Here is a 14,453-nt window from a genome sequence, read left to right as displayed (position 1 = left end):
TTATATGTGAAGAGAGATGCCAGTTCTGAAGTACTTGGCAAAATATTTGGGTACGTCTTTCATCTCCTTTTTCTAGAATGCAACTGCTTTGTATCTTAGATCAGCAATAGAAGCATAGGTGATCTCAATTATTCAACCTAAATGAATAATTGGTTTAATTAAGGATATTGAGTATGTGTGTACGATGTGTAAGTGATATAAGATAATTTTCTGTAAAGGATTTTTTTAAATTTCAGTTGATCTTAAACTCAGGGGTTATTTTTGGCAAAGAAATGCCTCCAAACAGTCTATGGAAAATTTAATATAGCTTTATAGTGAAAGGATCGTGTTTGAAGTACTTAGGATTCTGAGAATTGCAGGTTAACATTCCTTCAGGATGGGTTTGTGCTTCATCTTCCTAGGGGAAAGTATAGATCAGTCTGTAGAAATCTTCAAGAAGGCACCGTTAAAGTAGAGTTTTGGTCTGGATTATAGGAACATTAAAAATGTCTTGGTAATTTCCATAAAGTGAGAGCCTAACCCTATTCTTTCTGACCTGGGGTCCCGTTTCCCTTGACGTAAGTGGTGTGTTGTCACTACACAACCACTACAATACAGTGTAGTTGTCACACTCCAGTTGTTACTCCAGCAGATCTAAAAGAGTAAATTTAACTGAAAATTGGTGAAGGGAAATACAATTCAACTAAAGGAAAATGAACTGCCAGTATAGTGTTTTATGTCAGTAGTGCTTCAAATCATTTAAAACGTGTGTGAATATCCAAAGATACTAGCCAAATTCTTACTGAAACAATATTTCATCTTGAATTCTAGGTGGAGGTGGTTATTGGTCTGATTTTTATCCTTCGTCAACAGCATGTTTTTTGTATTGTACCTGGAATATCTGACATTTAGGATTATTATTTTTTTGTCTTAGGCTTTCTGACAGTCATATATATATCTGGAAAGACTGCAAAAATATAGGACCTTAATGGATTTTTTTTGCCACCTAGAGTGAGGGATATTTGATTCTTTTCTCCCATATTTTGCACTTTCTAATTTTACAGTTATGACAGAAATGTTTGTAATTTGTCATTCTATAATTTCATGAGATCAGGTCTAGGGTTGCCAGCAGAATTTTTGGGTTCAACCAATTGTTGAAATAAATAACTGGTTGATTAAATCTAGCTTTTTTTTCCTTGCAAATGTCTTGTCTGAAAAATAAACATCAGTTTCCATTGAATTGAAAACTGTTTTGCTGTGTACAGTATGTGGGGAAAAAGTGCACTGCCTAAACATAAACAGTATAATGATTGTCCCTAAACCCAGAAGAGTTAAAGCTATTAAATTCTGATAAAGAACATTAATGCATGGAGTTTACAGCTGCCTGAGTATGCATCAATGATAATAAATCCAGATGCATGGAAATACTTCATAATGTAAGGTTTATGTAGCTTTCATGGAAAATTTGTCCAGGGTAATTTGTATAAACTTGCAAAAATTATGCGTGCCGCTACTGTTTACATTAGCTTTTAAGTAATGGTGTATAACTTCTTAACGGCTAACTGGGCTTTTAGTTTCTCACTGTGATTTAAAAATTAATTTATTGTTTCTGATCTCAATGTTTCCTGCGTATATTCCTAAAGATAATAAAATAATTGTTATAAATCGTGGTCTAAGGTAATTCCCATTGAATTGTACTATTGAAGATGAAGGTGACAGCAATAACTTCTACCCTCACTGGAAATATTTTTTACATAACGTAAATTTGTTTTTATGCTTGACTGTTGTATGTCCGAAGTTTCATAGTCAGATGAAGAATGAATATAATTGTAGTCAGTGCTACAGTAAACACAGGCTTTTAATAATTTTTTTAAAAGTCACATTTTCTCAGGTATGTGCCAAAGAGCCCACCTTTATTGACAGAGAGTGAGAATCTACTTGAATACAAATAAAGCAAGTTCCTTTTCAAAGCACGGGCACAGGTCAGAGTTTTTGCCGTCACTAGAGAAACGGGGCAATTTGCAGGTGAAGTTGCACCAAACGCCTGCAGCCGCCGGGACTGAGGTTGTAATGGTTCGTGTGGCTCCTGCAGGAGACTCCAGGCTTGAGGTGTGGAGGAGTGTCAGGACTTATGAATGATCCTCATTCTTAACTGCTTTCCCTTGATTTGCATTTGATTCTGAGCTGCTTAACCACTGGTAGATTATTTCAATTTTCCTGGTGAATAATGCATGAGGGTATATAAGTGGATGTTCCTTGGCTGAGTGGGCTGCAGATGAAAAGTGTCAGCTCCTTTGCAGCATTAATGTGCATTTTTTTCTCAGGTTAAAGCTGTAGAGAACCTAGATATGCTTTTTTTGGATAACTCCTACAAATGCCAAAATATTGGCAATGTTTGCTTTTTCTCTTCTTTTCCGTTTGCATACCTGTTATTACAATGAAAAAGTCAGTTGCCAATTTTCCATTACAAGCTTATTTTCCTTGGGACTCCCTTCAAGATTTCAATGTTACATTGTTGTACCTGCTGCTTAAGCTTCCTGAAAACTATCAGGAACAGAGGTTTTTTTGTTGTTTTTCTGCCACTAATGTTAATTTGTCTTACCAGCTCAGAACACTGATTCCTCTTTGCACCTCCTCTTCACTCTTGAGTATGTCCCAAAGGGATAATTGGAGTATCCTTTCCCACACAAGAAACCTTGAGGCATAGATACATGCAAATTTTGTGTATAATATGTGCAATGTTTCATATAGGTAGATTTAAACACATTGAATGCTGTCATAATTGAAGCAATGCTTAAACCCACCCATGATCCACTTCGTGGGAAAACCTCTTCAAATTTTTCCCTTATGAATTTACTAAGGGGCATTTGAGCATCTTAAGGTACACTTGCTTCAGTCCCTGGGGTAGGCAGATCTCTTCTCCTTTTTCAGCTTATTAGAAAATATCCTTTTATATTCCAGAATGCTAGATGATTAAAGCACAACCATTGTTCTTGTTTGCTTGTGGTTAGGCTTATAATTATCTATTCAGGATCATAATTTGATTCCTAAAATATCACAACTCTGAAACTTATGTCATGAGCCATTCTAAACAAAATATTTAATTGCAGTGCTCAAATGTGAAATGTGAAAACTTCCAGGATATATCTGACATATATCAAATACTTTGGAAAATGATGTTTGATATGAGAGTCCTGTGGGAGTGTGGATAGAAAGAACTTCCTAAAATACGGAATCATGCTACTGAACAAAACAGTCATAAAATACAACTCTTCCAAACTTCCCAAATGTAACAATATCCTGTGAATGTATAGACATCCAGACGGGAACTGTAGATAAGTATATTGTAAAATAATGCTTTTAAACTAAACTTAGTGTGACATAAGAGAAAAGATAGAAAGCATTTGCGGTTGTAGAGGTTGTATAGTAAATGAGGCACAGAGTTGTGCAAATGTTTAAAAAGCAGCTATAGTTTAATAGCTATGATAACAGAATTCCATTAATACTCAAAACCAGTCCTGTGACTATTTCGTGGACTTTTACAGTATTTGATGTAGAGATGCTGAAAATCTGGCAGAAATGCACATTCTTAGAAGGGTTGGTTTTTACTAGTATCAGGTTGTGCAATATGAATTCTCAAAATATAACCAAAGAATAACAGAGAGAAAAAAGAGAAGAAGTGTTTTGAGATGATGCAATTTAAATTTGAAATAATTGCCAAACATGCTCTGAAAGCCATTTTCCAGAAAGATAAGTGATCTTTTTGTGATGGTGATGCTACGATTCCAGTGCTACCAAGGCAGGGAGGGGGGTGTTGTTGGTGTCTTGTCTACCACTACAGAAACTGGTCCCTGACTTTCACATGTGCCATTCAGAACACTGCAGTTAAAGCAGTCTTTCTCATTGTTCCAGTTGTATTGCAAAGATATTCCAGTCTTCCAAACCCTGTGTCACCTTCCTCTGCCATCCTTAATCATGTTTAACATTCTTCAGTACCTTCCATTACCTTTATCATTATCTCATTTTCATTTCCTCGTTTCCTGTGCAAAGGAGCAGGGACAGCAGAATAGGAGAAACTAGGAGAAACTAGAGTTTGCTTCTTCATCTCCTCTACATGTTTATTTTGTCCACTTTTCCATTTTCAAATCATGCCATCAGAGGAGCTTCGCTTACATAAACTTTTGCTTTCAAATTTTCCCCTTAAAATCAAATTCTGACACCTAACTTCTTTTTGATGTTGCCTTCGTTCCTTGCCCTTCTTAAAGGTTCCTGCTTCCCATATCCAAGTAGAAGTCCCTGGAATCCTTTGCTGTCAGGTAAGGGTTAATCCATGGTAATTTTTCTGTTTGGGGGCAATGGTAGAAAGGTCTGATTTTGGTGCTTTTATTCCCAGTGAAGGAAAATTAATGAATCACAAAGGTAATTTAAGAGCATAGCTTTCCCCTGAGGAAAGGCTTCACAGACCCATATTCTGCTGGTTTGGGCTTCTTTAAGTTGATGGTAGATAAAGAGGGTCTCTATTAAAGATTTAGGGCTCCAAATGACTCTGAATTCCCCATTTGGCCCTCAGAACATTGAAGAGATGGATGGAAATAGAGAAAGTGTTTCTAGTGTAAGATGCTATTCATTGTGACTAATAGAATAATGTCTTCTTAATATGTTTTATACTGTGTCCCTATGTATGAAATCATGTATGTAAGTAGTGTTTAAATGCTGTATTATCCCAGCCAGTATGTCAAACAGAACACTAGGGGCCTGTATTTTCCTAAGATGTTTGACTTGCCATGGAAAGGGACTGCATTTAAACTGTATTCATGGAATCCTAGAAGGGTTTTGGTTGGAAGGAACCTTAAAGATCATCTAGTTCCAAAGCCCTGCCGTGGGCAGGGACACCTTCCACCAGACCAGGTTGCTCCAAGCCCCATCCAACCTGGCCTTGAGCACTGCCAGGGATGGGGTGTTCACAACTCCTCTGGGCAACCCGTTCCAGCGCCTCACCACCCTCACAGTGAAGAACTTCTTCCTTACGTCTCATTGAAATCTACCCTCTCTCAGTTTCAAGCCATTACCCCTTGTCCTATCGCTAAATACCCTTGCAAAAAGTCCCTTTCCAGCTTTCCCGTAGGTCCCCTTTAGGTGAACTGCCTTGGCACTTCTCAACTCTGTGTCCCAGGGAGGCAGAGGGATGCACCCGTCCCTTCCTGCCCTTTGCTCCTCCGCTGGGTTTCCCGTGGCTGGGAAGCTTGGCTGCACGGGCCAGGAAGGAACTGCAGTGTGCTCAGGTGCATCCCAGTCGGAGCATCCCAGCTGGAGCTGTTGGGGCAGGACAGCTGCGGGATGCACCGTAGAGGACACCTAGAGCTAGGCTAAATCTTTCCAGAGTCCGATGTACTCCAGTGGCAACAAAGGGATTTAATGGGCCAGTGGAAAGATTACCAAGCAGCCCTGCAGAACTGAATTTCTTCGGCCTTTGTTCGCAGGAGAGAGAGTACCATAATGAACAGAGGCAGTGGTTAGCAGCACGGCAGACAAAGCACAGCCTTTGCGTGGAGGTGCTATCGACAGTAATTTTTACATCACTTATATGTTGTACCACAGAAATGTTGTGCCTGATTAACAAAGCCTAACTTATTCTGGAACTGGTGTAAAAGGCTTTACTTAATTTTGGGCAACCTTCTATGTGAAGACCAGTGAAAACTTCTTTATCAAATTTAAACAATTGTAAATGTGGGAAAATATTTAGAATAACAAATTTATTTTAAGAGTGGTCTTATTGTAAGGAGTACTGGATATTTATATTGTCAAGGAAAAAATAATGCAGTTCTGCCCCTCACCTCACAGTTTTCTTGCGGATGACTTTTCAGCAAGGCTTCGGTATACAGGCAGCTTACTCTACGTGGTTCATCCTACCTTGTTCCTGGGAAAGCCAGTAAATGTGCAGCAGAAAAAGGACAACGTTGGTTAGAAAGCTTCTGCATAAAAAATAAACGTTTTATGGTATAGAACAAATTAGCAATTTAAAAATGTAAGCTGTCAGAACAATAGATCAAGAGAGACTAATATGCATTAAGATTTTTTTTTAAACTATATAACTACAGATTAAGATGTACGTGGCAATAAATGGGGTAGTCCCCCATGAATAGTTCTCAGTGCACCTGTCTTCCATCCACTATAAAGTGTCATTCATTTAATTTTGATGCACTGTGTTTTTTGTGAAAACCTTAAAACACATTGATTTTAATATTTTTCATGTGTAATAAATAGCATACTAATTATGTATAAATATTTCTATGAATACAGATAGTTGGGGTTTTTTATAGGTTCTTTTAAGAGAATGGTTATTGCTTAATATCTACTGATGTGTTACTCTGGTGTTACTCTATTGATACTTTAATGTAGTTTACAATTCAGTTATTAATAGAAAGACTCCAAATTTCATCGAACAGTGTAAGCTGGAATTTTTTAAAGTATTAAAAAAATAGCTGCTTAATTTTTATGTGAAGCCAACAGAATTTGGGCATGGAGATCCTTTTGAACATCCTGACTTTGGAATTTGATTGAGACAATGGCCTCGATGCTGCCCTGAGATTTGCAAGGTGTCTGCATGAGCCGGGCAGAATTCCAGGGACTCTGCAAAGTAGGAGAATGGTCATAGAATACACGAACTCAAATTTACCATATTAATTCATGTAAAATGTTTATCAAGAACATTTTAGACAAGGAAAGCTTACATAAAGAGTTCTTGTAGTTTGCCTACAGCAAGCACACTTGTCTGTGGACATGTGTACGTATGTCTGGGTATATGCATATCTTTTTTTTTTTTTCTGCAGTGAGTGGCAGAAGCCATTTTAAAGCAATTAAGTTCTCAAAACTTGAAATAAAATGCTTCAAATACTTTAACAAAAGAACAACAGATCTTAGATTTTTTTCATGTCCTTAGTACTATCGGAAGCATAAAGGAAATGTTAAACATTATTGTTATTTTAGGTGTATTTGCTTGTACTCTTTTGTCACTTTAACTGTACTTTATCTCTCTGTCGATCTGAGTTTCAGAAACGAGCGTGACTAATAGTTTGATGCTGGATCAAAGGAAGAATTTTCAGAGCTTAAGTACATGCTGGAGCAACAAAAGCCACATTCACAGTTCACTAAAACCCAAATAAACTTCTTTTAATATCAGTAGGGATGAATTAGCCAATACTTTTTCCATCATGAGTGTAAGACATAATTCAGATCATTTGTTTTCTTAAATGCTTGCACGGTACGTTTTGGAGGAATAAATCATTTGGGATAGCCTTTGTATTATAGTAGAATTTGCCTCTGTTGTGGAGAAAGTTTGAAGATAAGTCAGTTAAGTCCTGGTGAGAGGCATTCAGTTAGAATAAATTTCATTGCTATCAGTTATCACTGTTATGTCTCAAAGGAAAAGAAAGATTACTCCGTGTGTAGCTGCACATTACTATAAGAAATTGTCGGGACGTAGATTCTGTTAGATTGGCTTTTATGAAGGCTGACAGTGCCTGGTAACTGCAATAGTGGTAGGGTTGACAGCTTTTAAGTTTGCCTATGCAGTGTTGACCCACTTAGAGCTGTTTAGAAATTTCCAATAACTGTTGGTTGTTTTTTTTTTTTATTTTGGAGAAGAGTTCAATATCAGTGAAGTCAACATTTTAATGAAAATGTTTCAGTTTGAACCTCTGAAATATTGTGCAGTGGCTCCTCTGCTCTTTGTCCAACATCGGAGGTTATCTGTGCCTGGAGACTTGACAGTAAATCTCCAATCTCCTACCATCAGTTGCTCAGAGTTGCCCTTAGTACTCTCTTCTCCCGTCAGGTATCTTTTCAAGTGCATTTTATGTTAGTTCAGCCAAAGTGGTGGTGTGCTGTGCTGTAATATGAATGTTTTAAGCCTTTCCCCCTGACCCCTAGCTAAAATACAGGAAGTTTTCAAAGCAGTTGCATTAGGGTTTGTTTTTCTTGATTTAAAGTTGTAAAGTAGTGGCTTTGGAGATTTTTAAATTTTTTTATTCAAACTGTGGTATAACTAGGATTACAGGTTGTCAGAATCAAATCGTGCTGCATTTTCTACCATGGTTACAGCCTTTGTACTGAAATGTATAGATGTACCGTGATCTGTTTTTATTAGAAGTTGGAAATCTTGAGGACTGCTTAGTTCTGCTTAGTTTTGTGACATTTTCTGTTCTTGTCAGAATCTGCCATGACAATTGCTTGACAGGGAATTAAAACCTCACGGGTTCCTAATTCTGCTCCATCTTTACCTGATAAAATGTTCATAAACACACAGTATGGGCCATCACCTTCTATCTATAAAAAAAAAGGCACTGAGAGCTGATCTAATTCTTAAAACTATGAAGGTGCAACTGAAGAGGAATTTATACAAAGTATTTCTGGAATTTATACAAAGTATTGAAAACCAAAATACCCAAATGGGTTACAAAACCAATAAGCAAAACTACTAGTCCTGCTTCGGCTAGTTAGATCTCTTTACCAGCTTTGAGCTGATCCAGGCTCGGCTTAACTGATGCTTTAGGAGTTCCCTAAACTCTAAACTAAGAACTAAAGTTCTTGTATCAGTCCTCCCTGTTTCAGGAGGCAAAGAAAGAGGAAAAGCGTGACTGAACTGTCCCCATCACCCAGGCATCCCTGACTGATGGAACGAGAAGCCCTGCTGGGGAGCTCTGGTTTAATTAGTGCAGCTTTGAGTCAGCCCCCAAACGAAGGAGCAGAAAACATGCCTTAAGTCGTTTTTGTACAGTTCTTTTCAGTGCTCATATGACAAAAAGCTTAATAAATTAAAGAAAGATGAGCCTTTCAGAAGGTAATGAAGGCACAGTTTCGTAACTAAGCATCTGAGAAACTTGGACCACTAAAGCTAGATAGTCACAAATCCTATTTGGTTATTGAAAGCAAGTGACAACTTTCCAGTAACGGCTTCAAAGCTGTTAGCTCCCTTCTGTATTTTCAAAGGCTTCTCACTATGTATAAGGGAGGTTACACCGGGACACATCTTTTGATATCATATGACATTATGCAGTGCACCCATCACCTTGCATCATCATTGAAATAAACACTGTTCAGATCATGTCTTTTCCTTACTTCTTACATTAAAGCTTAATGACAAAAAATTGAAAATGCACAATGAGAACAAATGGATTCCTACTAGTCTTCTTTCTGCATTTGGTTTCAACAGCTACGGTAAAGAGCGATGGAGATATTTCATCTTTCCTGAAATCAGCAACCCTAATGAACAGTTAGGAAAATTCAAAGCTTCACCCTTTGTAACCTCCTCGATGTTTTATTTTTGAAAATTTAGCTGGAGAAATAGGATTTGCTAAAGATCTGGTGTAGTACAAGAGCTAGTTGAATCTTAATTTCCAGTTTACTATCTTCCTGCAGCATTTTGTGTGGGTGTTACCATCCTGTTTAGCCTTCCGTATCTCAAGCATTTCCAGTTTCCCCTGGGAGAGTTTTGCACATTCCAGTGCCCCTCGTTGTTCAAAATTTAAATCAGCAACAGTTTGATGTCATGAAAAGACGTGATAGGATTGCCAAATTAAAAAAAAAAAAGTAAATTGGAATTCTTCTTTCATGATAGTCCTTTTATGCTTGAATGGAGACAACATTCAGGTCAGCACCGAAGCGCTCACATGATTACAGTAAGTCACAGTGTAGTACGAGGTCTGCTTCTGTGGCTTTTTTTGCCATTATTTTGGTGGCATACTACTATGCCTTGTACTTCTCTCTTCACATTTGCTTCTGTCTAATGCCTGTAGGGAATTTCAGCAGTGACTTGCACAGTAAAACAACATCAGTAAATTATTTAAAATAGGTACAGTCACTTTAGTGTGATTTAATAATTAAAAAACCCTTTTAAGAAAAAGCCAATTGCACAGAGACCTTTGGTAAGGAATTGAGAACCCTTGTTTGAAAACTGGTGGCTCTGGCCAGCAGCCCTGAAGTTTCTGGATTACCATGAATTTGTTGGTGGTGACAGTTACAGGAAGATCCTGTCAAGCAGCTTACAGTCTCTGGTGTCTTATTTACTTTCTTATCACTTAGCAAATTCAGACCTAAATTATCATTGCACATTCAGAACATTAAAACATTACCTCTTCTTTCCATTGCTCTCTTTTTGACAATTGTTTAATAATGTAGTTGCATCTAATAAATGGAATCTGTTACTTTAAATATGCAGTATTGTATTAACAAATCCAGGATTTTCACATAAAATGTGAAATGCTCACTCTCACGGTGTACATGCACATGCACACATATATACAGCTAGAAAAGCCTATGGCTAGCATTTTATTTTCCACATACGTAGCTATAAATCTCTGCAAAGCCCAGTGTAAATTGTGATGTTAGTTTTAGATTACGAACAGCTTCATTTAGCAAACCACACAGAGAAAGGTATTGCCTAAGGATGTAAAAATGTTTTATTTCCCTGAGAAAACAAAGTGGTTGCTATGGGACGGAAAACTATCTAATGGTGGCTTTTCACAGATACATGCTACTGGATAGAATTAGAATATTCAAACCACAGTGGGCAAAAATGTTGATTTTTCTAGGATATATTTTTGAAAGATTTTTCTTAGTAGATCTAGATACTTTCAAGAAAAATAAAGAAGCAGGTGTTTTTCCGTAAGGGTACAATTTAATTGTTTTTTCTTTCCAGTCCTCCTAGAATACTGTGCAAATGAAAGATATTTGTTTAGTCAAGCCAGCTTTTAAATACCTATGAAGAAAAGTGCAGTCCTTTTGAATGCTGCATGATGATTTCTTCAGGTATTGGCTAGTACAAATAATGATTTTTTTTGTGTAGCAATATAATTAAAAATCTAAGCAATAAGTGAAAGTTGTTCCATAAATTTAATAATAACCCTCTGCAATGATATTTTTAAATGAGGAAAACATTTAAATACTGATGTTTGAAATCCGACTGTGCCAGTTCTAAAAGCACCCTCATCATCATCCTTTAGCTAACCAAACAGAATTATTGACTCAAAAGCCGTTTGGCTGTCTGGGGGTTGTTTGGCTCCGTGAAACACATTATAGTCCATCGCAAACCTTCTAATGAACTCTCTGACCCCATCCGGCACGTGTAAGAGCTATGGTTCTGTCTTTTCTCTTTTCCCGTGAGATTTCCTATGAGACAGCCGTTTGTAACAGCCCCTGATCTTCCCCATTCGGAGGGGCTACAGTCCCACTCCAAGTGTACCTATGTGGAGACTGGTAAAACCGATTACGTCAACTACAATTAAATCCCATGCGACTAGGGGTATAAAACTGCTACATCTCTACAGGTAGTTGGTGCCTAATGGTGTAGAAATGTACATTTTAGGATATTTTTTTGAACTGGTTGTATGCCTGTGCCCCACGGAAGTATGTCTTTCAAGAATTCAATTAAATGGACCTAGAAAACGTGCTTAGCAGTAAATCCAGCGTCCCTTAGCAGCATTTGCGTAACCATTCACTATCCGGAGCAGACCCAGAAATTGTGTAGAGACTTCTCAGGTGGATCTGCATGGAGTACGTTCGGTAAAGGATGTCTCGTTAGCTCTAGCATATTGCTTGCCTTGCCAGACCCTCCTGCCTCTTCAGAAATCACATGTGAACCATGTTCCCTTTTCATCTTTGGTCTGGGAATATGCTGCAGAAATGCCAAGTCTAACAGTGCTTACTGGATTTTGCTCTATGCTTGCTGCACTCAAGTGCTTATGTTGCTTACATGAATTACTTAGCACTCGTACTCTTTTTAAAAAATGATTTTAATGTCCTTCCTAGGTTATTACGAACACTAATTTTTAATGCCTGTAGATTAGTAATGAGTAAGCTCGTTGCTAATGCTTGAGAAAAATTGGTCTGGTTTTGCATAAAACAAGAAATTAAATTTGTTTTATAATACTTGTTTTCGTTCCTTTCATAACTTTATTCCCCTAACAAGCTTGAGGACCTGAGATGTCTTGGTTCTCCAAAGAAATTTCTGCTGTGATCATGCTTGAAATTTCCATTAGCTGTGTGTGTGGCTTGCATGAATGCATGCAAAAATTGCTGCTTTAGATCATCCTGCTTTTGGCATGAATAGCTAAGAATATGATCTTGCAATATGATTAGCATTATTGTATCCTCCTAAATTCCCTGTTTCTAGCACGTAGTACCAAGCTAGGTAAGTCTTACCTGTGCTATTTAAAAACTTTTTCTGAATGTGCTGTATTTTGAGAAGTTACTAAAATCAACTGACCATTGAGAGAGACCATTTGCCATTGCAAGCAGTCATGATTTCTGTCCTTAGTACGTGCTCGTACCTCCGTTTACTCAGAAATATTCGTCTGTGATTATTGCCATTAGTGTTAAATTTCTGCACTGCTTTGATTTCCTATCTCCTTTTCCCTATTTTTTCATACTGTTTAAAACTAGTCCCTAAATTTTGTCTCACAGTAATCCTTAGATTCCCGTTTAACAACTTCAGCCATCTTTCACAGTCTCCTTCCTCCAGTTCATTCATTGCAGGTTATTTCTGGAGCTGCGACGTTGTTTTCTGCCAGCCAGTTTCCCGAACTGCCCGTTCTTACGCTACCTTTATGGGCTGTTATGTACTTATGGGGTCTGTTCATCACTGCTAATCCAGTCGCTAGACCTGGTGGGGGGGTTCTCTCCTCTTTTTTCTTTATGTGTTTGCATGTCTTGTCTTTACAGTGCTCCCTGTTGTGAAGACATGTTTCTTACCTGGCATGAACAGTTGTGTGTTGGGGGGTTTGTTCTGTCACTGATTCTAGGCACCACCTGCGCTAGGTAGGTACTGAAAATGCAGAATGTTGATAGATGTAAAGTAGTAATGGTGTAAAAGCCAAGAAAATGATCATCAGCCACCGACCTTTAGTTAGGAGATAGCTGCTTCCCCCCGCTCCCTGGCTTTTTCCTGTAAAGGAGAGTGACAGAATAGATAAGAAAGATCAATTGAATTTATGGACAAAGGTTTTCCCAGCCATAATAGTTCACAGCAACAATAGCCCTGACAGTTCAGCCCTTTAAGGAACACAGATGAAGGATAAAATCAGTCGGTAATCCTTAATTAGTGAGATTCTAAAATAAAATTCACGTTGAGACAGTCAGCTGGTGAGAAGGAGAGAGAATTGTATTTTGTTTATGATGTTATTTACCACTAGCAATACATATTTCAGAAAAGGGTATCCATTCCTGTCAGTTAATGATCACAAAATCTCATATAGTCTCTTCTAAAAAAACCCTAACAAACTTTAAATGCTAGGCTTCTTGATTGTGTAAGCTGAAAAAAAGTACTAAGTCAAAGAAAACCCTGCCCATTCTTTTAGGTAACGGACCAGTGGAGCACTAGTTAAAAATGAGTTTCCTAGTTAATATTTTGAACCTCGTCTATTGAAATATTGATGATGTTTGAATAATGAAATGGAAGGCTTAGTGGCTTGCTCTTCTGTTGGAGTTGTACTCTGGAGAGTACGATTCAAGGCGATTTCTGTCTACACTTGTGAGATTTTTCACTTTTGCTCCACAGATTATTTCACTCCCTTGATGGATCAAAGCAGCAAATCAGTTTTCTTCATTTATTTGCTAAGTCTAGGTTGCCCTAGAATACAGGGAACAGTAGAGGTAGGGATAAACCGCACTGCTCCATACAGCTTTCAGACTGAAATGTGATTTGTGACGATGATGGACTGTGGAGAGCTACCCACCTTCCGGCTTCCCTGAGCATTGTGAACCAGGGCTGCACCCTGTTTGCTCTTCCCAGTTGTCTGCTTAGAAAAATCCATGAACTATTATTGTCCAAAGGAATGACGGGGGAGAGGAGAAATATTTTGAATACCTTCTATGCTTTTATACTGTTTTATGTTCTATTCTTCTAGTTATCTACATAGGTCCATTTCTGCTGTGCTGTAAGAGTCCTCTACCTTGCTTCATACAAATGTGCCTTTATTTCTTTACTGAAATTCTGGTCCCATTAGAGGTCATAGCAAAAGATATGCCATCTTTATGGGACTAGGATTTAAAGAGCTGTGGTTTTCTGTTTATGCATTACTTAACAACCTGTAGAGTAAGAGGTGCATCTCTTCCAATGTCAAATCCCTGTGACTCTGTGAATGGTATAGGAGCTTGCTCAGAGCATTTACTTTTTGTAGTCTTCCCTACATAAATTTAAATCACTAATTAGTCACTCCTGCATCTTAATTATTTACTGTATTGCTTTTGATTGCTATATGGTTTGATAAATCTTTATGCTAAACTGGTGTCTGGTATTCAGAGACTGAATAAGATTTGAGAAGAGGCTGTAGGAATTGCACCTTACTCCTTCGTACAATGTGCAGCATCCAAACGTATGCTGCTTTCTTGTTTATATACCACATGACATACACTTTCCTGAGTCATTGAGTACTGTGATTCCTATGCATCTTAAAGCAGTAATCCATTTTCATTTTCTC

General features: G+C 37.8%; 1 protein-coding gene across 6 annotated transcripts in view; it reads left to right on the top strand.

Moving 5' to 3' along the window:
- Window positions 1-14,453, top strand: part of SHANK2 (SH3 and multiple ankyrin repeat domains 2) — a 363,833-nt gene that overhangs the window by 104,801 nt on the left and 244,579 nt on the right. For 4 of the 6 annotated variants that reach the window (XM_049821258.1, XM_049821256.1, XM_049821261.1 and 1 more), the window contains exon 13: window positions 4,245-4,295. The exons of the other annotated variants lie outside the window; for them this stretch is intronic. In XM_049821258.1, the coding sequence (XP_049677215.1) occupies window positions 4,245-4,295 (51 nt within the window). The remainder of the gene's footprint in view (window positions 1-4,244; window positions 4,296-14,453) is intronic. 6 annotated transcript variants of the gene reach the window in all.

The sequence above is a fragment of the Accipiter gentilis genome, chromosome 17 (genome assembly GCF_929443795.1).
Source record: "Accipiter gentilis chromosome 17, bAccGen1.1, whole genome shotgun sequence".
Classification (NCBI taxonomy): Eukaryota; Metazoa; Chordata; class Aves; order Accipitriformes; family Accipitridae; genus Astur; species Astur gentilis.
Note: the sequence above shows the minus strand (reverse complement) of the source record. Positions and strands in the feature narration are given on the sequence as shown.